The following is a 27,447-nucleotide window of genomic DNA, read 5'->3' on the forward strand; positions in this document are numbered from 1 at the left end:
AACGTTTTTCTGCGCTCATTTTTCCGAGTGGCAACAATAAACTATCGGCGGCAAACACTTAAGCCGCTTAGATGCTTCAAATGATACTTTGTTATGCCTTGCACGCTCTAAAAATGCATTTTAACATGCAAAACAGTAATGCTATTATACACGATAAAGTGAATATAGTAAGGTAATGCAACTAGTTTTTCTCTCAAAGATTTATAAATGAATGCTATATCGCGAATAAATGAAACTTTTTGTTTTATTTCCGCTAAAAGTGAAAGAAGAGGAAGTTTTGAAGTGTGCCTGGGTTTCTGTCATATATACACTTACAAAAGATTAAAGTTAGTTAATAAAAAAGATAAATAAATGTTTTTCCTTTATTATTCCAGGTACTTGTACACTGATATGATTACCATCGAAAACGAATCCGATGCTTTCGAAGCTGCTTATGCATCGAAAAAGTACATGATTAAAAATCTCTTCAGAGCTTGTGAAAATTATTTGCTGAAAAATGCGATTCTGAATTCCCAGACTGTGTTCTCGCTGTACGAAGAAGCCTCCTTCCTCGACATGGTTAAACTTCAAAATCTCTGTTTAAGATATATATCTAGAAATGCTAAAAAAGTATTTCGTTCCAAATCTTTCATGGGCGCTTCAAAGGACACGTTGAAAGACATTTTAATGCTGGATTTGATGGACATCGACTCTGAGTGTGAAATTGTTGAAGCGCTTTGGTTATGGGGTGAAGAACAATGTAAAGAAAGTGGAATAAAGTGTTCGGAAGAAAATATCCGAAACTTTACGAGAAGTTTCTTGAAACACGTGAGATTTCTAACAATGAAATTCGAAGATCTGAATAAAATACTTGGAAAATTTCAACTCTTAGATTCTTCAGAACAGTTAGCACTTATGTGGACAGTTGCAATGCCCAAACAAGAAGAAATTCCCAATATGCCTTTAGAAATTTGCAATATAGCAAGGGCTAGGTAAATTATTCTTTGTTTTCTAAGCTACCAGTATTAAATGCTTATTATATTAATGCTTATATGTGCTATGATCAAAGCACTTTTAATCTTGTTGTTGACGAACTGAAAGGATGTGTTCGCATATTCGGTGTACTAATCAAACTAAGTGGATAAAAGTATAGTTAAAAAAAAAAAAATCGAATTCAAAGTACTTGCAAAGTGTCTATGACTTTTCGCTTTCGCCATTTCACCGTGGCCGTTTAGCCTTGGCCGTTTCGCCGTCGAAACCTTTCCTGTCTCGCCCATCGGGACGTTTCACCGTCAAGACATATTTTTCTTTACCTGACTGTATTTTATCTTGCCGTATTATACTCGTATCAAATTTATTTAGTTTAATAATTCTGTTTACCTTTTACCTTTTGTATGCATAATAAAGGTTTCTTTTAATATATATAGTTATTTACATGTATGAGATATAAAGAAATTACACATAATTGGAAAATTATGTCAGTACCAAAGAGAACTGGGGTTAAATTTCTGATATAACAGAAGTCATATTATCGACTTTAAAATTATGTGGGTAGAATATTTACACGATTCGTCAAATTTTCTTGAAATTTGAATCGTCTAGTTGCGAGAAATCACTCATACAAGCAGGAAATTCACATTTTGATGAAATCTAAATGGTAAACGGAATGACTTTGGAATCTTGTCAGCCCCTTATTCTCTTAAACTTAATATGTCATGTGTAACGGTGTATTTGTATAAAACTGTACAGAAAACATGTTATTTTATATAGAATGTTTATCAAATTAAATTATTAAACTAAACAGAGTTATTAGCTTCTTAATATAATACGGAAGATATTATACAGTTGTGTAAAGAAAATATGTCTTGACGGCGAAACGGCCTCGTCGAATAGTCCCATTCTCCTTGCAAAAGCTTCTTTTTTTTTTTTTTTTTTTTTAAAATTACTTTTCTATATATAGCATTCAAGTATTTAAAATTGAGTCTGTAGAAACTGATCCAATTTTAAACCAAGTAATTTGTAATGGTGATAAGTACTGTTTTTTATTACATTTCGTACGTGTTGGCTGTATTACAGTGCTTAAAATTAATTCAATAACTGCTAAAACTTTAAAGCTGTTTATGCAATTTTTTATTTTTCCGTTAAACATTTATTTGTTTTTCAAAACATTATACCTATAGGCATATTTTGGAACGAATAAAAATTAACAAAATGGAAAAAAAGACTAAATCACAAATAGAATTTATAAGCAGCTGTTTAATTTATTATAACCTCTAATTTGAGGATTTTGAAAACTTGGAGAACCAGTGACGCGCCTTTTAACAAGTACAAAAAGTAATCATTGCTGCTCTCTTCCTACAAGGCAGTACATACAATATTGTCAAACCGGAAGGATGAATGCAAACCTTCTAGTAGTTTGCAACTTGGTTTTAAATTAACTTTTACTGGTTTGCGAATTTGGTTTTAAATTAACTTGCTCAATCAGCTGAGCATTTCCTTTGTCTAAACTAACTTCCTTCAAGGGAATAGCATTGGCATGAGGAGATTCTCCTTCATGTTAAGGACAGGTTTATGCCTGCCAATAAATCTGAACACATCTGCGTTTCTCCTTAACTATTTTGCATTTCATTTTGTGCAAAATTAATGGCATTCCTCTCGTACACGCTGTTGTAGTGAGCAGTGAGTGCAGTGGTAAGCACATCCATTTAGTAAACAGGAAGGTACATGTTTCGATTTCTGCCGTGCGCACAATTGTGTTTTTACGGTTTTCTCTCTAAAATACCTGAACAGCCTCAAAAGTGACTTCCGAACTAAAATGTGGACCAACTTGTTCTCCATTGGGCTAAATTTGACCACCTGGCTCTCGTTCCTTTCTCTAATCCACTTATATTGAGAGGGAATGTAATGAACAACAGCATTCTTCTCGTGCGTGTTTTTGTGGTGTAGTGGTTGAGGCATTCAGTTAGCAATATTTATCCCTGCGAAGGTACAACTGATTTTCCTCACTCCTCACTTCAAAAAATAATTTTTAACACTTTTTCATCCGTATACTTTTAGAGTCTTCTTTCTTAATATCCGGACACTTGTTTGAAAGCAGTTCATCGCGAATGGCCAAACCCATGTTTTTTCAGCCATATTATTATTGAGAACTTTGCCCAGGGTGCACCACAATCGCTAGGTTGATATTACACCCGCGAAAAGGGTTTATGGAACATATACAAACAACAAAAATCCTTACCTAGGAGCCGAATTAACATCTTTGGATTCCAGACATCAGTCAGACTTCACCAACCACTAGCCTTTCCAGGAGGACGTACTTTTAGAATGAGCAAGAGTAATAAGTATTCTTTTTTGAAGAATAGCAAATCTAGACAAAAAATCTTAGCAAAATAATAAAAATTATTACCATTGTCTGGTACCAAAAGTACATATTCTCAGTAGAATTAGATATCACTCAAACTCTTCCAACTTCTTAGCCGTATCCACACAGCTGTAGAAGATAATAGAAAAACAAGCTTCAGAGAACCTTGCATCCCCCCTCCACACACACACAGTGTAACCTAGATCAAAACTACGTCAGAGCTTATGCAGGTATTCCGCCTTAGCAAAAACGGCCAAAGACCTATATAATATCAGGTTACATAATTTTGCCGCTTTGTTACAAAATTGAGTTACCGAACTGGGATAGCGGTTAGTGAATCTGATTGCCGTACGGAAGAGCCGGGTTCGAATCCCGGAGAAGGCATAAATATTTAATATAACTCCGGGAAATTAAAGTATTAAATTTTTATGATGTAATGTATTTAAGATAGTTCATTCTTAAATAAAGTTTCATAGTTTATATAAATAAGGAAGTACGCAGATTTAGATTTAAAAAAAAAAAAAAATGAAGCTAACATCTACTTTAGCTCACTCGAGAAATTTATTCCATAAAAATGCTGTTAAGCATTTTATACATTAGTATTTTATAAGTTATGCATTTTATGGATAAGTGATTTTGCGCACAATTTTTAACTTCAGTGAAAGCCGAATACTGAAATCTCATTAATACTAATGCACGTAAAATTTTACTAGCTCGACTATCTAGACAAAAGTGAAACATCTGAAAATCAAATACGATTAGAGAAGAATAAAAGATTAGAATTTATTTCAAATGAAATAAATCATTTCTTTTCTTTAAAGTAACTTAAATCTATCAAGTGCATCATCATCAGTAGTATACATCTATAGAAGTACAACAATATGAATCTAGGTGAAATGGATTCATAATATAACCTAAATCACCAAATTTCTAGAATCTAAAGTGTACTATTTATGATACTGCATTCTCTTTTTATTGTTTTAGTACGTCAAAAATATTCGTTGTTAAAATATAATTCTTGTTGTTAGGCCAAAGTGGTAAACAAAAGTTTTATTTTTCAGGTCCATAACAAATTGCTCAAGGATTAGTATTCCTGTTGAATACAAATATGATGGTAATATGTCCTCATTCTCAGTTGCAGAACACACACAGAAAGTAAAGGTTACAGTGAGTGGAGCTTCTTTAACCGTTGTGGGAGCGGTACTTGCTTTTAAACCTATACCATGTTATTCTGCTCAACACAGATCTCTGAACTTTGACTTTATTGTTAGCAACGAAACCGCACGTACTCGATCAAGTGCCACAATATGCTTGAAAGCTGAAAAATCGAAAGAGGATCAAATTATTCAAGAGCTTGTTCTTGATGATTACGTATTGATTTCTGAAGGAGATATCGGGGAAATAACTGTTGCAGTTACCGGCGAAGGTGTGAGGCTAATGCAGTGCGTTGATGATATATTCTCTTGCGATGTTGGGGATTCACAAGCGACTCTCACGTTTGAAGTAGAAGCCAATAAAAAGATGTTGTTCCCAGTGAAAGAAATTATGTGCATTTAGAATAGTTATACATGTTAAGAATAATTCGATGAACGAATGACAGCAAAGAGTGTTTCCCATCAGGATGTTTTTGAAATGCTTAACGCTGATTTGCAAGCCATGGTAGAGACACAAAGATGGTCGCCGGTCTGCAGTACGAGGCTTCATCATGCTTCACATATGAATCTAAAATTGGAGATTCGAATAAGGTCTTTTCGGAACGAAAATGTTCAGAAAGAGAATACATTTACAAGGTTTTTGCAGGAATCGGAAATTTTTTTTGATTAAGACAGCAAGTTTTAACTGCTGAAAGAAAAGAACTGACAATTGAGCTTCGACTAAAGTCACAAAAACAAAATAATGTAATTCTATAAATTAATTCATGCATTTTCCTTGCAAATTTATTCTTACTAGTTACAAAAGTACAACTAGACGAGCTGATGAAATAGTTCGAACTAAGATTAGGCTACAGTATAATTCGTTAGTTAACGTATTTGAAAGCGTCCGCGAGTAAAACTTAACGAAAAGTTTGAAAGCATTTTAAAAACACCAAAGCAGATGCTGAGTAACTTGAAGATATTTAGTATAATTAACGGTCTGTCAGCTTTAAGTTGGTTGTATTCTAAAGCTTTTAACTTAACAAATTGATTATTTAAAAGTATTAACAAATGCCAGCTTCAAGGAAGATAATCCAAAGTCTATCAGAAAACAAATCTAAATTAGTTTTAATGAAAGGTCTTTTGACGGACAGGTGTTTTATTTATTTCGTAATGAAATTAACCATTTACATCAGAAGCAAATAATACCAAGCTTCAAGTTTTGCAGTGAAATTGGAATTCTTTTGCTGAAAACAAATGCTTTTAAAAGAATGGAACACATGATCTCCAGGAAGTGTGATCGAAGATTGAAATAATTCACAATTACGAATTATAATTATATTTTAAGCTTCAAATACTCTTATGTATTTCTTGTTTGACTTTAAAAAATAAATCAAAACTGTTTCAGTCTTGAGAATGAGACCTTGTAAATATAAAAAGGTGAGAAAATATAAATATATAAGTTATAGAATATATAGTTATAGAATATAAATATAAATATATAAGCAGATTTCAAGAGGAAAAGCAAAATACTTTTATAATCAAAAGGTTGCTGCTAACATTGAATAAGAATCTTTCAAATAAAGATTAATATAATAATAGCAGCATGAATAAATATTTAAGAAAATGTCTTCATCTCTTCTTAGCTGAAAAACCAAACAATTAAAAGAGAATTTTTAATGCAATTCTGTTAGATAACTAAACTACAAATGAATTTTAATTAAAAAAATTATGAACGGTAAAATGAAACTGAGATTAGTTATTCTTTATAAAATATACTAAAATTAACTATTGGCACAGGTCCTCATTCAACTTAGAGTTAACCGCAAATTGGGATCTACTTTCAATTTTGTTCTGTATTTAATTTTTAAATATAACACGAAAGAAAATCTTTGTTCACACAAATAGTTAATGCAAAAAGGCAAAAAAAATAAAAAATAAAAAATAAAAAAATAATTATTAGCTTTATTTGAAATGGCTTTAAAGTTGTTTTTCGGTTCAGCTAAAAGTTAACAAGTGTATTATTTTTTAAATCTCCAGTTAAAGTCCGATCACAGGAAATTTCTCTGTGAAAAATGAGATTCCTTCACGAGATTTTTGAATTTAATAGTTAAAAATACTTTGTTTCTTTGTGTACCACCTATTTTTCTCTTCCATATCACCGGTTGAGAATCCTTGGTCCTAAACTAAATAGTTTAGTTCCCAGTTTGGCTGCTATTTTTTGAAATATTTGCTACTAGCAGCTTCGCTGCCAGCCTTCGTCTGGCTTTTAAATGTACCGGAAAAATAGCTGAAGGAAACACCAAACGTTAAATTTAAAAACTGCGCAGAATTTTACTCTGCAGAACAACTTCATAAAAAAAAAGTTATTACGTATAAAAAAATTACAATGAAATAAGTAATATCCCTTAATACAAATATTAATTATCCTAATAAAAATTAACCAACTTTCCGTTGAAGAAAAAAAAATCATGCAAAACTTTTCAATATCTTACAAACAGTGAAATAAGCAAAAAATAACATGAAAGCAACTAAAAAAAAAACAAAATTCCGCGCAGAATTTTACTCTACAGAACAACTTTATCAAAAAAAAAAAAAAAAAAAAAAAAAATCAATAAAAATGTATTATATAAATATATAAATGACAATGAAATCTGCCAATCTCTTAAAAACAGCGACATGAGAAATACGATGGAAAATTGTTGCCAAACCCATATTTCTTAAAGAATGAAGCTATTCAAAATGATGCGATTTCATCAAAAATCTATCAACAACAACAAGACAGGGAAATGTTGCCAAAATAATTTTTAAAGATGTGAGAGTGTACTCGGGAGCTTCATTTAAATTTATATTTTTAAAATACAAACTATTATAATTTTTCCAAAATTCCTTTTGTAAAAGCAGTCGCAAGGATAAAAGTTTAACGTGTCCAAAAATCAAAGAAAAATAAACTGTACATTTTTAAAAATAAACTTTTTTAGAAAAAATCCCGTTGAAAAGGTGTTAAGCTCCCTTTGTTAAATAAATTCGTATTGAATCGATTTATTGAAACACGAAATTTATTTTAAGTTCGTAAAATAGCTAAGTGCCTACGTTTCATGACGATGTGAAAATGGAGTGTGTAGAGTAAAATCTCGTTTTCCTATAGCCCATTAGGTCTCAAAACGACGCGATTTCGTCACAAAACATAAAATAAAAAAATTCTAATTCGAATTTCGAAAAAATAGCTTAGAAGTGCACTGGCTCTTGTCTATATGCACCTATGTACCAAATTTCGTAGCCGTGGGTCTATTAGCTTACACGCAGCGCGAACGAAAGACACACACACAGACAGACTCTTTCTTTTATTATATGGGTGTAGATATATATTTTAAATAATAGCATCAAATTATATTTCCAAGTTTAGTGTCGCCATCTGTTGCACAAATTAGAAAGTAAAATGAACTATCGCCTTTGTTATTAAATTAACATGTTATATATCAACCCATAGATGGCAGCACAAGCAATGCAGGGGAATTACACTTTTCTCTTATATTAATGCAACTAACTTTATTGCCCTAAATACAAGGCGACGTTTTATTCATTAAAATGTCTTTCTGGAAACTATATCCTATCCCCGTATCCTAACAGAGAAAACAGCATTTCATTACTTATTAAGAACCACCTATCTTAAAAGGAAAAAAGCATTTAATGTCTACTTCGAGATATGGTATTTATATTATTTAATTTTCTTTTTGATTAAATGTCTGCAATACATCAAGCTTATCAAAGCATAGAACAGCTTGATGAATTCCTCCTTTTTCTTTAAACAGTTAAAAGTACCAGGGTCATTTTATATATGAGATCGTCTTATACTTGGAGCAATACAAAAGTGTTTCCATTTAACCCATAATTCAGAGTAAAATAGTTCATTTTGTTAAATTGAAATTATCACATTTTAAATGGTGGTACTTATAAGTTACATAAATTTCAAAAATGCTCTTGATATTATTATGCCTAAGTAGAAAATTCAGTTTTATTAATTAAATTTCAACGATTTAATTTAATAAAAATATCGAACTGTAAACGAATGTATTAAGTGATTTTTATAATAGATGAAACAACTAACTTTAAGCTTTTCCTGGTATAAAAAATTTCAGACACGTTTTAGAAATACCACGCTTGTTTTTCTTATATTATATTTGTTATATTTCTTATAAATAATATTTTATTTAATTTCTTATAAATAATATTATTTTACCATGGTGGTCTATAATTTCTCATTCTATCCATCTCTTGTAATGCTTCATTATTGCAAGGAAACTTTCCAGTGAGTTTCGAACGGTCCAGTTCTTCAATTAATATTCCATCTAATGATTTCACACGACTAAAGGCGACATATGCTTGACCTGCTGCGGAGAGTTTTCGTCCTAGATATATTACTGCATAATCTGCATTGTTATTTACTTATTTTAATAAGCACGGGTCACTTTAAAGGCCTTTAACATACATTATTATCACGTTAACACAGAAATACGGGGAGAATTTTCGCTACATAAATGGGACATTCCATCCGCTTCATCCAACTTTATAAAACTACAATTCTTTAATTCCATACACTTTAACAATCTTTAGAACTCTGTCTTACTGTTGCCACTTATGTTTATGTTTATTAAATATTGCAATCCCATTGATCACAGCCATGTACTATTATTTATAAGTTGCTATAAAATTAATTTTTACAGCACGTGAGAATTCCTAACAAACGGTCATTATTTGTAAGTCTTATAACATATTTAAAAGAACAGCATATCTTTAATTCCGATAAACAGGCATCAATAAGTAGGAATTGATTTTAAAATGTGAAAAAACTGTATTAATGTCTAGTGTCATCCACTACAAGTTTAAAAAAATGTATTTGAACTTGAGTGGATGAATAAAAAGTATATTATTAACAACTGAAAATTTGAACAAGATATAGGGAGAATGTAAGCTAAAAGTAGGAATTTTTTTAAAAAAAAACAATGTTCTGCCATTCGTTTGTTTATGCCCAAATTGTTTTTTTAACCGCTGACTAGACGTCTCACACCTTATTTTGCTTCAAGCCATTGTGTCCAGCCAGAGGGAAGTTATATACTACCTAGTCAACTACAGCCAAAAGGTAGGTTTGGCAGGCTTAGACAATCGGGCATTTATTTCTGTATATTAGTAAAAATATAATAATAGTTTGCAGATGCGGTTCCGTGTACATTACGTGTAACTAAAACCTATAGATACTGGAACTTTACAAATCTTGAAAACAGAATTTTACGGATATATAAAACGGATATATGTTTTAATAGTTGTAGGTCCAGAAGACAAAACTTGAAGCTGTGTCTTTACATATAAATTCTGAATAGAACTCGGAATTGTGATATTAGGTGTTACAGTTACAGTTATTACATGACTGGGGTTTACAATCTTCACAGTCATTAATGTTACGGTCTTTTCAGTCTTGAAAGGTGTTACAATTCATCAGAGTCATCATTTATGCATTTAATTAATCTGTATTGCTCTATTTAGAGGTCCATGATTGCCTGAGAGTAACTCTCACCATTTTCGTTTAATATGGCCTTGTCATCATATCATCAAATGGACAAAATCGTAGCCTTATCATCATCCAAACTTTTTGACTGTTCTTTTGCAAAAGGATATCCATGAGGAGTATTTTCCATCTAAAATGGGCCTTTTATACACCGCAAATCCTTTTTCAAACATGATACATCTTTTTATCCGTTCTTCTTGGTCTTGACATGACTGTAAAAGCCTTTGGAACGCTTCACGATTTTGCGAGATGGGCATGCTATTTGCAATTTGCGCAGGGACCACGCTAATCTCTCATATCATTCTAATTTTAGTATAGGTGTTTATGTCTGCATTAAATGCATCATTTCAGTCGCCTATGCCTTTGGTGTAGGATCAACATTAACCTTACCAATGTGTAAAGATTTTCCTTCTTTACACATAGTGTCGAATGCTGACACAAGGTTTCTGTGCAACAGGCTCTAATTCTGCTTCTCTTCTTGTTCCTTAGTCTGTCCGTCTCTCCAGTACCTACCGATTCCATATTCGCCTGACTATGGTTTCAGTTCATTGATGTCTCGAAAGAATAATTATCGGTCTTTAATAGTCAGACCCTTTGTTATTTTCAGAAAGCTTCACGAATAACTGCCGGGTTTTCCCAAAGAAGTATACTTAAGTTTACAGCGGAAAGGAAAAGCGGGAAAGCACAACAATTCAGCACTTAAAAAGGCCAACAGTTCTCCCATTTTGGATTGTATCTAAGTGGGTTATTAAGATCTGAAACTGTTAATCATTTGTATAACCTGTCGAGATCTACACAGGAGCCAACTGGATGCTTCTTTAATAGTCTTGCATTTTGGGTGGTCTGCACAACCACTGAATTAAGCAAAGTAAAGTAGATAATCAAGTCTTGTTATGAGGATACGTTATACGACTATATATTTGAATGCTAAGTTTGACTTTAACAACGTATGGCTCTTCTTTAGGAATTAAAATATGCTGCTTCTCTCTTTTTCAAGGTTAAGATCATACTTTTTTGCAATTATAATTAGTTTATAGCACTTGAGGGATCTTTCTGTCTAACTATATACTTAAATCAAACTCTCACTCCTTAATATTACCTTAGAACTACGATGAGAGTTATCGCCTATAGGTTAAACTAACTGTGGAAGTACTATATAAAAACTTAATTTTACTCTACATCAGAGCTTGTGAGTGCAAAGTCAAAATATTACCTAACAAAACTATGTCTCCTTGATTCTGCAGTAATTAATTGGACGTACGAGTCGGCTGAATACAATTTGAGTATTTCTACTTAAGACCACATTATTCTCGATCAGACAGGCCACCCAGACGGTATAGTGGTTAGGGAAACCTGACTGTGATACCAAAGGGCTCGGGTTTGAATCCCTGAGAAGGGGCATTGGATGTAAAATTATCTGCCCCTTCATAGGAGGTAGCGGTGGCCGTCTATTATGTCCTCCACAATAAAATGGTCATCACTTTCTGGCCTTAGTAGAGGCCAATGCCGTTACAGGCAAGTGCCTGCCATTGGGGAAAAAGAAACTCTGGATCAGACTACCTAAATATAAAATCAAGATTAACTAACCACTTGAACTAAATGTCGAACAAATATATCTATTGAGGAGAAGATTCTGGATGCGAAGTAAGGGTAGCAGCTGCTACATAGACAAGTCTACCTCTCAAGGCCTATCACTTAATTTATACTTGCCAACCAAATTTGCGCGAATCTTTGAAGGAGCATGTACGCGATGAAACGAGACATAAAGAAAGATTTAAATAATTTTAACTGTTAGTTTGTAGAGTCATTAGGTTAATTGGAAGCAGAAAAGATGAAAAATTTGCAACCGCCTTCGCCGGGAATCGAACCATGGACTTCTGGAATACCGGCCCAGCGTGCTACCGTTACACCACGAAGGCACGCTAGGGGAGGGGGAGAAATATCTTATATACTCCCCTTTTTAAAGGGCGACTAGGGTTTTAGGGGACCTAGTCGCCAAATCTTAGATGCGGAGAATCATCATCCACAACCCTTTTCGTTCGGGCGCCACTTGTAGAGTCATTAGGTTAATTGGAAGCAGAAAAGATGAAAAATATGCAACCGCCTTCGCCGGGAATCGAACCACGGACCTCTGGAATACCGGCCCAGCGTGCTGAACCACTACACCTAGAGAAGTGGGAGAAATAACTTATAAGTTAAACTCAAATGAAATGTCACTAATTTATTATAATGAAATTTTATACGAAAATACCGAATATTTTGAAACAGGAGAGCCATGCTGCATCTAGTTCTTATTACAAAAAGTAATATAGAATCTCTTACCTGATACATCTTCATTGTTCGTAACGCCAGGTACACCAATATACTTCATAAGTAGAGGCAAACTTGTCTTTAAATATATTTCATTCAAAGGAAAAACTAAATTACACTTTTCACAAGATTCGTACTAAACATCTTAAGGCAGCTATTTCTAATAATTATATTTTAGCTTCTTTTTCTAACGCACAGGTTTTGTCTTGATGCTACTCGGAGCACGTTAGAATCGAATCTCGTTCTCAGATCTCAGTCAGAGGAAAAAAATGGCAAGAATAAGACAAGCCAGTAGTACCATAACAAAATAAACAGACACTAAAAGTGTTGGGATATACATATGGCATCATGCAGTTGTGGTTCTCACTGACATAAAGTTTAGCCACTCCTGATCGATTATATATGTCTACTGTATTTATACCTATTATACTAATTATCAGATACAATTTTGAGAATATCAACAAGCAAAACACTTAAAAATTTAAAAAAGACACTTGTAGTAGAAATATTAATATTCTATATGAATTATGGAAAGTACATGTAATGAATAATACCATGACCAAACACTTAAAAAAAAGAATAGATTAAGTATTTCCTACCTCGATACTTGAGAAAGCAATCCTGTTACACAACACATAGTTAACTTTTGATTACATGATATTACATATTACATATTTAGTCCTACGAGTGGTTAAGAAGGCTGAATAGTGGTAGTTCAATCTCGGCTCAAATCCTGAAAAACGAGCTGGTTGTGCAGGTTATTTTTTTCGTATGTGTTTTGTGAATTTTGTGACATTTTCGTGGTTTTCCATGAGCCTATTTACCCTAGAAAATATTCACAAAAGCATGCCTTTTTCAGCTAGCTCTCACATGCTTTGTATATTGAATTAAGTACACACAAACCCTTCTTAATTTTAAAATGATAAAGTTATTAAGTTCACATTACATGCAACGAAGCTTTTTACAAGCCAGGATACTTTCTTTAACAATTACAGTGCTAATTAGTGCTGTACTTCTCAGTTATATGTGAAATAACATCTCAGTGTCACTGCTTGTGACACATTTGTTTCACTTAAGTCTTCTTATGCAGTCATAAGCATGAAATAAACAAAACAATAACATTTGAGAAGATTTCAAGTGTGACACACAAAGAGATGATTAAACTGAAATAAAAAGTATTATTGATTCTCTAAAATGACAGAATAGTTTTATGGATACTCAAAAACTCATGGTTATGCATGAAAAACCTAATCCATACATCCTTGGTGACTGATATTAACATAGTTTTTATGCTGCATTTGTGAACTACGCGGTTAAATTGAGTGAAATTGTGACTAAATTTCAGAAGACTTATAAAATTATGGTGTGAAAATTTAAATGTGAAATTAAAATCAAGGATACATTGGACAGAACAATCAAAAAAGAAATGTTGTCCATAAATATATTAATAATAATTAATGATAAAATGGACATTTAAAATATTCATATAATAAATATATACAATTAGTGTAATTAAAATAAATATATGCATTTAAAAATGATCTAACTTGGACCATATTTGCAATTTTTGTAATGTTATTAAATATGGACTTTAAATAAAATTTTTAGCAGCATACATCATTTGGGTTTGTTTAAATTATGGAAAAGCATGGGAGAGATATCTGCCTAAAAGAAAAGATGCCTTCAAGGAGGTCTTTCTGAAGGACACTGGTTTGAATCCACGTTACATATTGGGAATACCATGAAAACAATCATACAACTTGCCCATTAGCTTGGCTAACTAAACTACCAGAGTTCAGTCACTTTACTGTTTAGCTGCTGATGAGCTGTATATCAGTTGCAAAGCAGTGCACAAAAAATGATATATTCCTTGGTTCTCGTTATGAGTTACACAGGGTTCATAGCCACATTTTAGTTAAAAAAATAAGCACTTTTCAAGCACATTTTAAGAAAAAAAATAAGCACCTGTCTAATGACATTATACACAACTGCATAACCTTAATTAGACTTGTAATTTAAAATATGAGAAATGCAGTATTTATTAAGAGAGAATAAGCATTACCTCAACCATGGAAAATAATTACTTTTTTTTTCCCTTTAAATTTTAAATAACAGTTCAATTTACAGAACTAGTTTACAATGAGAGAAAAAAAAAAAAAACTATGCAGAACTAAACTATATTACCAGATTTAATGATGAAATTTCAGTTCAAAATAGAGAAAATAAATAATAATAAGGCATATTTATTGTATTTGCTTGGAACCTAATAATAAATACAATTTATTTTTCCACTCATATTAATATTTAAATAATTTAAATCTAAATTCTGAATATTTTCTAAATTTTCATTGTATATCAGTTTTCTCTTAACAGATATTGCAAGCAAAGTAATTTAAGTAAAAAAGAGGAACATTTCTGAAATCAGAAGACAGAAATTTGCTTCATGCAGTCATCCTTTAACAGTAAAAGCTTAACTAAGCCGCATACTTGGAAACTGGCGAATATTCAGACAGTTGAGCGTAACTTGAAAAAGAGGAGCGGAGGGGGGGGGGTTGACTGTAGCCACTTTTTAGATTTTTCCGCTAAATAAATGCTTTTGACATTTTGATATGTGAATCATATAAAAATAAACCAATGGAACTGAAAAATATTCTGCTTAGCAAGCACAGTAAAACTCTTTTAAGTGTTCATAAACAAATCTCAAACAGAACATCAAAATTAATTAATTAATTATCTCTGCGAAATATCGCAAACGTTATTGCACAATACGTGTGCCATAATTCTTCCCTACGTGATATTACGCAATCGGAATCAACAGCTGCTGAAATTGGGAGAATAAAGAACTAAATATGAGTAACTGGGGTGTTTTTCATTCTAATTTTCAACAGACGGCGTTAAATTTCCGCAATAGAATCATTCTTCGCTTGGGTTGGTAGACCGCAGAACTTTTAGTCCTATTCAATTCAGATTGGAAAGTGACAAAAAAAAAAAAAAGTCCGTTGCTTGTTTTGCAGCGAACTTGTAACAGTTTCAATATTTGAGATTTTGCGGAGAAAGGGGAGAACCTCCCAATCTTCGCACTATATAATGTATTGGCCAAAAAAAATTAAATTATTTTGACTATTCGATTACTTTCCCTTTATTTAAGCCATTCCGAGTATTATTCCTAAAACGCTGTGTTAAAATACAACCATTTTTGGAAGTTTACTATACTTCAGCAGTTACTGCAACTGTTATTATAAACATTCATACATATACTCATAATATAAGCATAATGATCATAATAAACACAAATATGAACTGACCAAGCGGAACGAGAATGCAAATTATTAAAATCTGGATAGAAATTTAAACGTGTATAGTATTTGGGTGAGAGGAAAAGAATGCCGAATGTACCGAAATTTTCTACTGCTTTCGCAATTCTTTGACCAATATAACGACGGGCACCTGTCTGTACTCTTTGTGCGCACCAAAGGTTATGTTAATGCAGAGAAAGGGGGAAAAGCTATTTCCGGGAGTATGATTCACCACCTGACATTCAATATTAAGAAAAGTTGTTTATTTAGTTTCGGCTTTGGTAGGGGGAAAATAGCGCGTTCATTAAAAAAAAAGCACTAAAAGCAAAAAATAAGCACTAAAAACAAAAAAATAAGGGCTTTAAAGAAAAAGTAAGCACCTATAAGGGCCTTTATATTTTATTTTCAAATATAAGGACTTATAAGCACTTATAAGGACCGCTATGAACCCTGGTTACATGCAAAAAAGCAAGTCTTAATAAAAATCGATATGCCAAATGTAAAGTTAATATGTTGGTTTTTTCGTGCAATACATGAACATATACATAAAATTTAAAAAAATAAGTCAGAGCAGAATATAATTTATTACTAAAAAAACTTTTATGTAATCAGTTGCAATTAAGTTTCTATTTAAATGAGAATATCTATTCATTTCATTTATGCGATCATAATGGATTTTCAATCGTAGTTTTGGAAGTACTTTAAAATTATGCAATGAAGATATTAATCGTAAATTCACAATTTCTTTAGAAACTGCACTGTTAAAAACATAAATATTTTGGAATTTTATAATACTGAAAGATATTCAAAGACAGATCTCAATTTTCCCAAGAAATTGCCAAGAAAAAGGGTCATTATTACAAAGCTCAATATTACATGATTTTTCTACTTCCATTAAGCTTTACATATTGTTTTCTGTGCTAACTTGAATTAAATACAAATTTATTTTCGTGCATCGTGTTTAACCAGTTAATTTTGAATTTTCACTTTCATATGCTTAATATATTGTTTTCTCTGCTAACGTGAATTTATGTTACTTATTCTTTAATTACTTTGATTATATTCTTTTAATATCATGTTTACGCGGCTTACTTCCATGTGTTTTAATATCTCATAACCAACGCCCATCAACCATAGGTGAACTTGGCGAGTAAAACAGCAACGGCGCCAACGGGTTCTCTGTGGATGAAAATTCAGAATTTCTAAATCAATCAAACACATTCATGAAAACAAGCAATTTCAAAAGTCATTATAATAACAGTAGTCAAGAAAGCATAAAGTTACCAGCAAGAAATCTCTAACAAAGTTAAAGATCATCCATATAATCCAATTGCTATATTAATCAAAATAAATAAGAAATTCAGTACAAAGTCTGAAATCCAGACGTCCATTATCCGAAATGATCTAAAATCCGGACCTCAAAACCACCAACAACATTTTTCTCCTAGGTTTTACGCATGCACATTTGATTCCACCCCCCTCTGAGCATAATAAAACATCTGGAGTGTGCCAATTCTTAATTTCACTTTGACACTAAATGAAATACATTGTTATTGAAGAAACAAACCTTTTAGCATAAATGTGTACGATCAGGATCAGTAACTTGGTTTCATTCCTGCGTATCCGCTTTATGGTACACATCTCAAACTGAAACATTCCACATAGATACATCATTGATCTGACGCCAACCTTGGGAATCATTATTTATTATACTTTCCTTTCATCACCGCATGTTTATCAAAACATGACAACTTCAGTAATGACTCATGTAGCGATGCCTAAACAATTTTTGGTACTTTTCCGTTTTGCCGGCGCAAGCGATAAAGTCGCCAATAATGGTACAATCGATGCCAAAAGGAATATTCTCGCTGGTAACCTTTTACGCCTCATTTTCAAAACAAGTCGCAGCTTTTTCTTATCAGATTGATTGTTTTTTTCAATACTGGCATATAATTACATAGAATTTTTATCAGATAGTTCAGTTTTATGTCTAAGGCCATTTTCAGTAGTTAAGTCAATTAGGATGCAATCACAGCTCTTACCCGAAGCCGAAAATATAGAAAAGGTAAAGTCAAGGGTTAAATTCATCAATTCTAATAAGGATACATTAGCGAAGTAAAGCACTGCAGTTTTACATAATTTCTAAGTAAGCTATTCGTACGAATTGAAATATTTCTTGCATTTAAACTTGTGTTCCAAATTAAGATTTAACTTGAAATTAATGTAGATAATTACTGAGAGCATTAGATTTTTGTAGAGTAGTTTACGTGAGATGAGATAGCTTGGGGTCACGTGATATAAACCGGCGAATTAGGATTTTGAACCATGAAAGCATAGTAAATTCTTAAATTAATGTCTTTTTACAAATTTATTGTCTTTATTTATCGGCTTTTTATAAAGTTTTAAGCGATATTAAAATGTTTATGCCTTCAAAAAATGAATTCTTAGAACTAAGATTTTTTTAATATTTTTTATGTGTATACTGTCTGTTGTCGCCAATAAAGTCTGCTTGGCGAGATTTGCGCCGGCGAAACGGAAAAGTACCCAATTTTTCTTGTTAGTAATTGAATAATAAAGGTGTATGGTAACCTTATATGTTGACATTACGCTTGGCGATGATTACAGATTTAAGTTAAATGTGCTAAAAAAATGTTTACGAGGAAACATTTACCAAACATTTCTTTCCATGTGATAAAAATAGATTTTGTTGATGATACTCATAGACTCAAAGATTAAATTTATGGCTATTTGAATTAAGAATAATTGATTTGTTATTCACATAAACCCAGAACCAGCACCAGGGCTCGTATGGCTGCAGAGACTCGGAGAATTTAGGACCCACAGAGACTGCATCAGGCGGTAAGATATCTAGCGCCGGCCTTCAATAAGGCTGAAATATATGTGGGAATTTATTTATTCAGAACTCTAATAAGCCTTAAGCACGTGAAAGAAATAGACATAAGTATGATAAATAACAAAACTAATATAATTCAGGCATAATTGTCTCAGTGCGTGATAGAAGCAAGATAAAATTTAACAGAACAACTTGTCGTTAGTCGCCAAGCTCATGATGCATAGCCAAATATGTACAGTGAAGGATAGCTAAATTTGATGATGATAGCCACTAATTTTAAAGGTTTTCGGATATAGCAAAACAAAGGCGAAATTTTCCAATTAACGGATTTTGTAAAGAAATGTGGACAAGCTGTAATAAATGAGGATGATATAGAAGAAGTTTTCATTGTGATGACAATCCTTCTCAATCATCAATCAATTAATGAATGGCGAAATCTGTAGTATAGTTCTAGATCCAGAAAATACGCTACTGATAGTGAAGAAAGTGACAGAGAAGTTACTGACAACGAGAAAATTTTGATTGACAAAATAATCGGAATTCTCGAAACAGCAGTTACAGGACTTCAACAATGTAACTAAGCAAAGGATTATGCCTGTCTACAGAATTAAAGAGAATGTATTAGCGCAACAAACGGAGCAACTTAAACAACTTGCATTGAGAGAAATGTTTAATAAGGCAAACAAATCAATATTAGGCTTCTTTTTTTTTTTTTTTTTTTTTTTTTTTTTTGTAAATTTTGATACCCTTTAGGTCATAAATACTTCATTATTTCACAAACTTTATCCATGTACACGTCGACCTATTTTCACTTAAAAAAAATCCCAGAATTGCACAAACTTGCATTGCACACTCCCTTTACTTTGTCCATGTACACATTGATATATTTACACTTAAAAAGTCAAAGGAGCACCAAATTCTACAATATAGGGGAAAAAAATGCAAAATCTCAATAAAATACATTTTAAACCAAAAAATAAAATAACATAGAAAAGAAAAAACATGTTATATATTTAAGCACTACCAAAAGCAAATATTCACTTACCATGATTTTCGAGTTCGCTTCGTACACCCCGAGCCACGTAAAAATCAAAATATCAATCATACTCAAATGACTTTTTTCAAACCAGGTACTCTTTCTGATCGAACACTTCACATAGTGACCATCTGAACTTTTCTTCCTACAAACCCATTCAAATCCATCTAAACGATTTTTACGTTCGACTAGACGCATATCCTTCCTACATACAGAACACTTATAATGGCTACTAAGTAAACCTACATTTACACACCAGTCAATTAAAGCTCTTTTCCCCTTTTGCTCCAAATTGTACAGAAACTTCAAATTAATCTTACTACATTCGGCCATTCTACTGTCTAAAGAATCAAAAACCAACACACACCACAAAAACGCTTACAAAACATCCCATGATTCAAAATTTCCCAGAATCATGCACCCGATTATGTCACAATAGGGTTTCCATAACATTCAACTACTCAGGCTACCATAAATGAAACAACAACTTGGTGATAAATCGAACAACAACTTCACCATAATACAAGGGGTACCTTAAAGTCTACTCTACCCCAATTTTTTTACTTGCTATTTTCAAGTTGGCAATTTTGAGAAACGTGCGGAGCAGTGGGTGATTCTGCACTCTCCCAGTTTGTCGCCAAGGGCTCTTATAGGATTTTACCCAAATTTTAATTAACATAATCTAATATTTTAAAGTTGCAATTGCATAACATTATGGGAAGAAACGTATTCATGGAAAGGTTGTTTCACATTACGGAAAGCTTCTACCAATCTACAACTTTTATTTATTTTTAATTAAAACAAATTTTAAGACTATTTAACAGGAAGAAATAAATAAAATAGAATGGAAATATCCCCATTATAAATAATCAATAAAGATCCTGAATTATTAAAAAAAAGTGTGGAAATTTTTCTCTTCCTAAATATTTAACATTACTGGATAAATAGTAGCATTTAGGCTGATTAGCATATTTCAGCTAAATATCCACTGTATCCTTAATTCTTACTCATCTATTACAATATAAATATACCTAAGTTTGAAAAATAATATTAGGTACTTTTCCGTTTTGCCGGCACAAACGATAAAGTCGCCAATAATGGTACAACTGATGCCAAACGGAATATCTTCGCTGGCAAACTTTTACCCTTCATTTTCAAAACAAGTCGCAGCCATTTCTTATCAGATTGATTGTTTCTTTCAATACTGACATACAATTACATAGAATTTTTACAAGATAGTTAAATTTTTTGCCCTAAGACCATTCGCGGTAATTAATTACGATGCAATCACACCACTCACCTGAACGCAAAGATATAGAAAAGGAAAATCAAGGGTTAAATTCATCAAATCTAATGAGAATGCACTAGCGAAGTAAAGCACTGCGGTTTTACATAATTTCTGAGTAAGCTATTCGTACGAATTAAAATAATTCTTGCATTTGAACTTGTATTCCATAAGATTTAACTTGAAATTAATGTAGATAATTACTGAGAGAATTATATTTTTGTAGCGTAGTTTACATGAGATAAGATCACTTGGGGTCACGTGATATAAACCGGCGAATCAGGATGAAAGCAAAGTAAATTCTTAAATTAATGTCTTTTTACAAATTTATTGTCTTTATTTATTGGTTTTTTACAAAATTTTAAACCATACTAAAATGCTTATGCCTTCAAAATAAAAAATTCTTAAAACTAACATTGGTTAAATTTTTTATGTGTATACTGTATGTTGCTGTCAATAAAGTCTGCTTGGCGAGATTTGCGCCGGCGAAATGGAAAAGTACCCAATATTATAATTAAATTGTCTTGGACTAAATATCTCACAAGATTAGTAAAGTTCTGCTTCAAGTAAGAGAAAAGCAGTTATGTAATTAATTGATAATACTGTATTATATTCTACAAGACATCTTTGTGTGTTTTCCAAGAGGTTTCACCTTTCAAATTCTGCCCTGCTTCAGAAAATATGTTATAGTGTCAAAAGCTGTTAAATACATGATTTTAGAAATTTTTAGAAAGATCATTTCAAAAATTTGGTTAATCTTTGGAACATGGTAACAGGTAGTTTGGTGACATTTTGGTAAGGTGATAAAGGTTACTAGCTAGGATTTTAGCAATAATCTGAGAAGTACACAGTTCGAATCACAGATTATTTTGTCTCAGAGAAATGAGAGATCATGAGACATGTCATGTGACATTTTCCGGAAAATTCCAAACAGGATTTTAGCTAATAAGCACTTAGAAACAATTTCGCTGCTAAAGTGCAGAATCGCCCACTTATTTGTTTGGTGCTTTTTACAAGAGTAAGAAGAATTGGATTTTTGTAATTTTTTTTTTTTTTTTAATTTTTATTTTTTAAGTGAAAATAGGTCAATGTGTACATGGATAAAGTCATTTTTGTGTGCGCAATACCAAAGTGTGCACAATGCCATTTTTGTGCAATTCTGGGATTTTTTTTAAGTTATAATAGGTTGATGTGTACATAGATATCGTGTATATGCAATTCTTAAAAACGCAGCAAGCAGTGGGCGATTCTACACTTCCTCCCAATTTCGCACCTAATCTTCGTCATGATTAAGCACTTTTGTTCCATAAAAGTTCTAGCATAAGCGTAATTCGGCTAGCAGATTGTTGGAAAAAATTTTGAGTAAAAAAAAAAAATAAAATAAAACATGGCTTTACTTCGTGAAAACAAAATGGCATCAAAAAAAAAAAAAAAAAAAAAACTAGCAGGTTGCTGTAGCAGGGATGGTCGCCAAAGTTTCGCCAAGTTACCATAATCCGAAGATTCACCAAAAATTTTACTAAAAAATTCCCTTTTTCTACTTGCAAACTAATAACAAATTTAAGAGTTTCTAGTTTATTTACAGTGTGAGCTCCATCTAAGGTATTTTGTGCGTTATGGCATTTTGTCCCATTTTTAACGAGCATTTTAAGCTAAACATACGGTTCTGAAGAATAATGGTCAACTTAATAACATGTGACATGACGAAAATATAGTCAGCCTATTTTTGAACTTATACTTAACATCTGGATTTATTGTAAAATGAAGACTAAGAAAACGCATAATTCAAGGAAACTAACATTTTATACTTTTAGTTTCGCACATTTAAATATTCTGGCACTTTTTTAGGAAACTACACATATTCGATTACATTTGGATATCAAACATTTTACTTTAATTGTATATTGAATTCCTACATACAAACAGATCACGAATATAAATATTTTCGCTCTAGTGTAGAACTGAGTGCCCCTTCGCTTCACGACAACTTTTTTAAATTTTGGCGATGAAACCTTACTTCTGGTTACCATGATAGTTTTAACTCTGTTTTAGCTTCCTGATTTTATTTAAATGAAAATAGATTGATGTGTACATGGGCAAATTTAAGGCAGTGCGCAATGCCTAGTTTGTGCAATTCTAGGATTTTTTTTTAAGTGAAAACAGATCAATGTGTTCATGGACACAGAGTCTGTACAATTCTTTGACTTCTTATTTTTGTTTTGTGTAGCGACCATCAAGAAATTGTACCTTCCTGGTGCCGATCTTGGCATCAAAAAAAGAATCGCCAAAAAACAAGGGGCACCCAATTGTAAACTTTTACCAATATTTTGTGTATTTGAAAAAATATATATATAAGTGAATACATACACAGCAAGCCTTTTGAAGCGTTCTTCTTCATCACCCGCATCAATATCCATTGAAGTCTCGGAACTTTTAAAAAGAAAAGCACACGGTAAATAACACATTTGTTCATTGGCGCAAACACAACCAGCGAATCAGCTTTACGTTTCAACGTTGCCAAATCGCGCAATTTTCGACAAAACTATGCTGCCAAAATTCATGTGCTTGCGTTTTTGGGAAATTTTCGCTGCTCTTTTTTCTTAAACGCACATATGTTAAAATAACTTTTCTATTAAAATTAATTTATAATAAAAAGATCTTGCCCCCCAGATGGTATAGTGTTTAGGAGCTACTCTAATTTTTCATTATTTAATTTCTTCAAATATAATGCAAGACTCTAACATTTGGTGGCAACAGTTTGAAAAGTAAAACGAACATTTATAATAGTGATTCAACGGGGAGATCAGAGATCATTATTCGTTAAGTAGTGTTCGACCCGAGGGCCTTTACCACTACATGTTTATCAATCCCCTAAGGACCTGTAAAAGTTCGTTAAATTCCATAAACTGGAAAAGTCATATGCATTTGTAATAAAAGTGCAAAGTCTTCAGTAGTGAAGAAGTTGATCAGGGGTGACGCTGTAGCCTTGGCTACTAATGTTTAAAATTAATTTATGACTAGTAACAGCATGAATTATAAACAAATAGCTAAGTTATTGCATTTTATTTTCCAGCTATCGAAATGCGACGCTACGAGCAACGTTTTGAAACCAAAACCTAGCAATCATGAATCAGAACTAGAACTAGTTGCCATTCAGCATAAAGAAATTTAAATATAAATATGAATATTAACAAAATATTAAAGTTAATTTTATAAAATAATTAAACACATGAACAAATATATGAAATAAAAAATAATTATTTCTCATGCAATAACTGGGCCACTACACTACTCCCCCACCAGTAACTAAGTTACGTTACGAAGATGGAGAAATAGGTAGTAACTAGTATTGCAGTGTTAACCACTATCAAAATAATTTAGTCAGTCCTTGAATCTAACAGGTAAACGTATAGTTCTGCCTGTGCGAGAAGGTTTTTGATTCACATCCGAATTTGAGTCCGGTCTCTGCAAATTACTGTAGTCAGGTTGTATCAACTGAGAATTTTCCTCAGCTAAAATATATGCTGGTTTCAGGCGATCCAGGGATACATTAACATGTTTTCCTTTTGTGCTAATAGTAAAATATTTGTCCTTGCGATCAATAACAGGAAATGGTCCTTCATAAGGAGGTTCCAAAGGTTTTTTTTATCCGACCTATTCGCTGAAACACATGAGAACAAGTTTTTAAGTCTTTATGGACAAATATCTGTTCAGATGAATTTTTACGAATTAGTCTCGGTCCAACAACTTCCATCTGTTTCTGAAGTTTATTAGCAAAAGTCTCCGATGCTGTCTGGATACTTGGTTCGCTGAAAAACTCGCCAGGAAGTCTGAGACTCTGGCCATAAACTACTTGCGCAATAGAATGATTGGTATCTTCTTGAATAGTACTGTTGAATAGTTTACAAACCCAAAAGTACTGTTGGTAACGTGTCCGTCCAAGATATGTTGTTGTGGGCTTTTAATGCTGTTTTCAATGTTCGATGAAGGCGCTCAACATTGCCATTACACGAGGGGTGGTAGGCAGTAGTGTGTTGTAAATTGATGCCACAGATTTTGGACAAAGCTCGTAATGTATCACTTTTAAATTGGGATCCACGATCACTAATGAGTTTACTTGGCGTTCCGAAACGCGCAATCCAGTTGCTATAAAAGGTTCTTGCGACGTTCTCAGCAGAAATATTTTCTAAAGGAATTGCTTCCATCCAATTCGAAAATCTATCTATGCAAGTAAGACAATAAATATTCCCTTTAGATGGTGGAAGTGGTCCTATGAGATCGATATGGATGACAGAAAATCTTTCTGGTGATACTTCAAACTCACCTAATTTTGTTTTGGTGTGCCGATTGATTTTAGCTTTTTGGCAATGAATGCAGGTTCTTGTCCACAACTGTACATCCTTTTTTATGTTAGGCCAAATGAATTTTGATGTCATTAATTTCATAGTCGATTTTATTCCTGGATGTGATAAACCATGAATTCTTTGAAAGACGTGTTTTCTGAAAGCCTGAGGAATATACGGCCGAACATGTTTAGTTGATGTATCACACCACAAATATTTCCCCGATGGTAGAGAACATTGCTTGAAATTCAAGGAAGTAGTGGTTTGCAAACTCTTCAGTTCTTCATCTTGAGTTTGTTCGTCAGCTATTTTATCATAATCTATCGATGAAATTTCATTAACTCTAGATAACGTATCCGCCACAATATTATTCTCACCTTTTAAATATTTGATATCAGTCGAAACCTGGGAGATGTATTGAAGTTGGCGAGCATGTCTAGGTGTTGCTTTGTCAAGTTTTTGACGAAAGGCGAAAATTAAGGGCTTGTGATCTGTATAAATTGTAAATACTCTTCCTTCTAGATAATGCTTAAAGTGTCTAACTGAAAGATATATGCTTAATAGTTCTCTATCATAGGTGCTATATTTTTGCTGAGTATCACTTAATTTTTTAGAAAAAAATGCTATTGGCTTCCACGAGGAGTTTTCATATTGTTGCAACACTGAGCCAATCGCCGTATCTGAAGCATCTGTAAATAACGCCAGAGGTAATTCAGAATTGGGAAAAGACAACAGTGCCGTGTTCACCAGGTCATTCTTGCACGTTTCAAACTGTTTTTCAGCTTCTTCAGTCCATTCGATTTTACGTTTGTCCCTCTTTTTAGCTCCCTTGAGATACGCATGTAACAATGCTTGATTCTTCGCTGCATCCTTTATATAACGACGATAAAAGTTAAGTATTCCAAGAAAGGTTCTAAGTTCATGAATTGTTTCTGGTCGTTTGTAGTTAGTAATAGCTTGAACTCTTTCTGGCAAAGGACGGGAACCCTTAGGTGTAATTAGGTAGCCTAGAAACTCGATTTGGGGAACAGCAAAGACAGATTTTGAAACATTAATTCTTAACCCAAATGTATGTAATCTTTCGAAAACTAATTTAAGGTGATTTTCGTGTTCTTCATGGGTACTGGATGCAATGAGTATATCGTCTAAATAGGGAAAAACGAATTCTAATCCTCTAAAGACTTCGTGAATAAATCTTTGGAACGTTGCAGGAGCATTTTTTAAACCGAAACTCATTACATTAAATTCGTATAAACCGAAAGGAGTGATGATAGCCGTTTTACATTTGTCTTCTTCTGCAATGGGAATTTGAAAATAAGCTTTGAATAAATCAATTTTAGAAAAAATATTTGTACCTCTTAAAATATGATGAAAATCTTCAATGCGAGGAATTGGGTATCGATCAGGTATCGTCTGCGCATTCAATCGTCGGTAGTCTCCGCAAGGACGATAAGAACCATCCTTTTTCGTAACAAGGTGCAAGGGGCTTGACCACTGGGAGTTTGATGGACGAATTATTCCATTGTCAAGCATAAATTTAAATTCCTCTTTAGCTATAGCTAAGCGTTTTGGATCGAGCTGTCGTGCCTTTGAATAAACGGGTTGACCAACAGTCGAAATAAAATGTGTAACACCATGTTTAATTTGTGTAGGAAAAAGGTTAGGTTTAGAAATTTCGGGATATTTCGACAGTAAATCGAAAATTTTTATGGATTTATATAATGTGGTTACTGAGTAATCACTGGAAATAGCAGCGACATCACACTGGACACAAAGCTGTGTTACGCCATCAATTAATTTTTTCTTATTTATATCGACAAGCAATTTATATTTGTGAAGAAAGTCAGCTCCTAAAATACCTTTTGTGACATCAGCAATTATGAATGGAAACTGAAAATCACGACGTAATCCCAAATCAAGAGTTAGCGTTTTTATGCCATAAGTGGAAATATCTGTGCCATTAGCTGCATACAGTTTATATTCAGTTTTACATTTATTCTGTGAAGTAGCAGGAATTATGCTTACGTCAGCTCCGCTATCAATAAGAAAGTGCAAATTTGATCTTCGGTCACGAACGAATAAACGAAATTTGCGACAATCCTTCATATTTTCTGCAGCAGCGTTTGCCGCTGAACCTACTGCAGATTCGAGTTTTCCTGGTTTTTGAAATCGTTTTTTACCCAAGCACACGGAGGCTTGCATTTCTCTAGAATGAATTTTGCTCCAAAACGAAAGTGATAAAAACAAAATTTGCCAGTAGGGTCATATCGTTTACGAGGTTGGCTTC

At 32.8% G+C, this 27,447-nt stretch overlaps 1 protein-coding gene and 1 long non-coding RNA gene across 2 annotated transcripts in view; one reads left to right on the forward strand and one right to left on the reverse strand.

The window, feature by feature from the left end:
* The window catches only part of LOC118181646 (BTB/POZ domain-containing protein 6-like), a 44,842-nt gene extending 37,748 nt beyond the window's left edge, over window positions 1-7,094 (forward strand). The window contains exons 3-4 of the mRNA XM_035350819.2: window positions 375-971; window positions 4,402-7,094. Of these exons, the coding sequence (XP_035206710.1) occupies window positions 375-971; window positions 4,402-4,897 (1,093 nt within the window). The 3' untranslated portion in view covers window positions 4,898-7,094. The remainder of the gene's footprint in view (window positions 1-374; window positions 972-4,401) is intronic.
* Window positions 1-23,952, reverse strand: part of LOC146995210 (uncharacterized) — a 34,232-nt gene extending 10,280 nt beyond the window's left edge. Inside the window, exons 1-2 of the long non-coding RNA XR_015043648.1 lie at window positions 23,185-23,952; window positions 16,735-16,821 (exon numbers count right to left, since the gene is read on the reverse strand). This is a non-coding gene — a long non-coding RNA (uncharacterized LOC146995210). The remainder of the gene's footprint in view (window positions 1-16,734; window positions 16,822-23,184) is intronic.
* Window positions 23,953-27,447: the final 3,495 nt, after the last annotated feature.

Source organism: Stegodyphus dumicola, chromosome 10, assembly GCF_044657685.1.
Source record: "Stegodyphus dumicola isolate Sdum_Otavi_A_Nest chromosome 10, ASM4465768v1".
NCBI classification, from domain to species: domain Eukaryota; kingdom Metazoa; phylum Arthropoda; class Arachnida; order Araneae; family Eresidae; genus Stegodyphus; species Stegodyphus dumicola.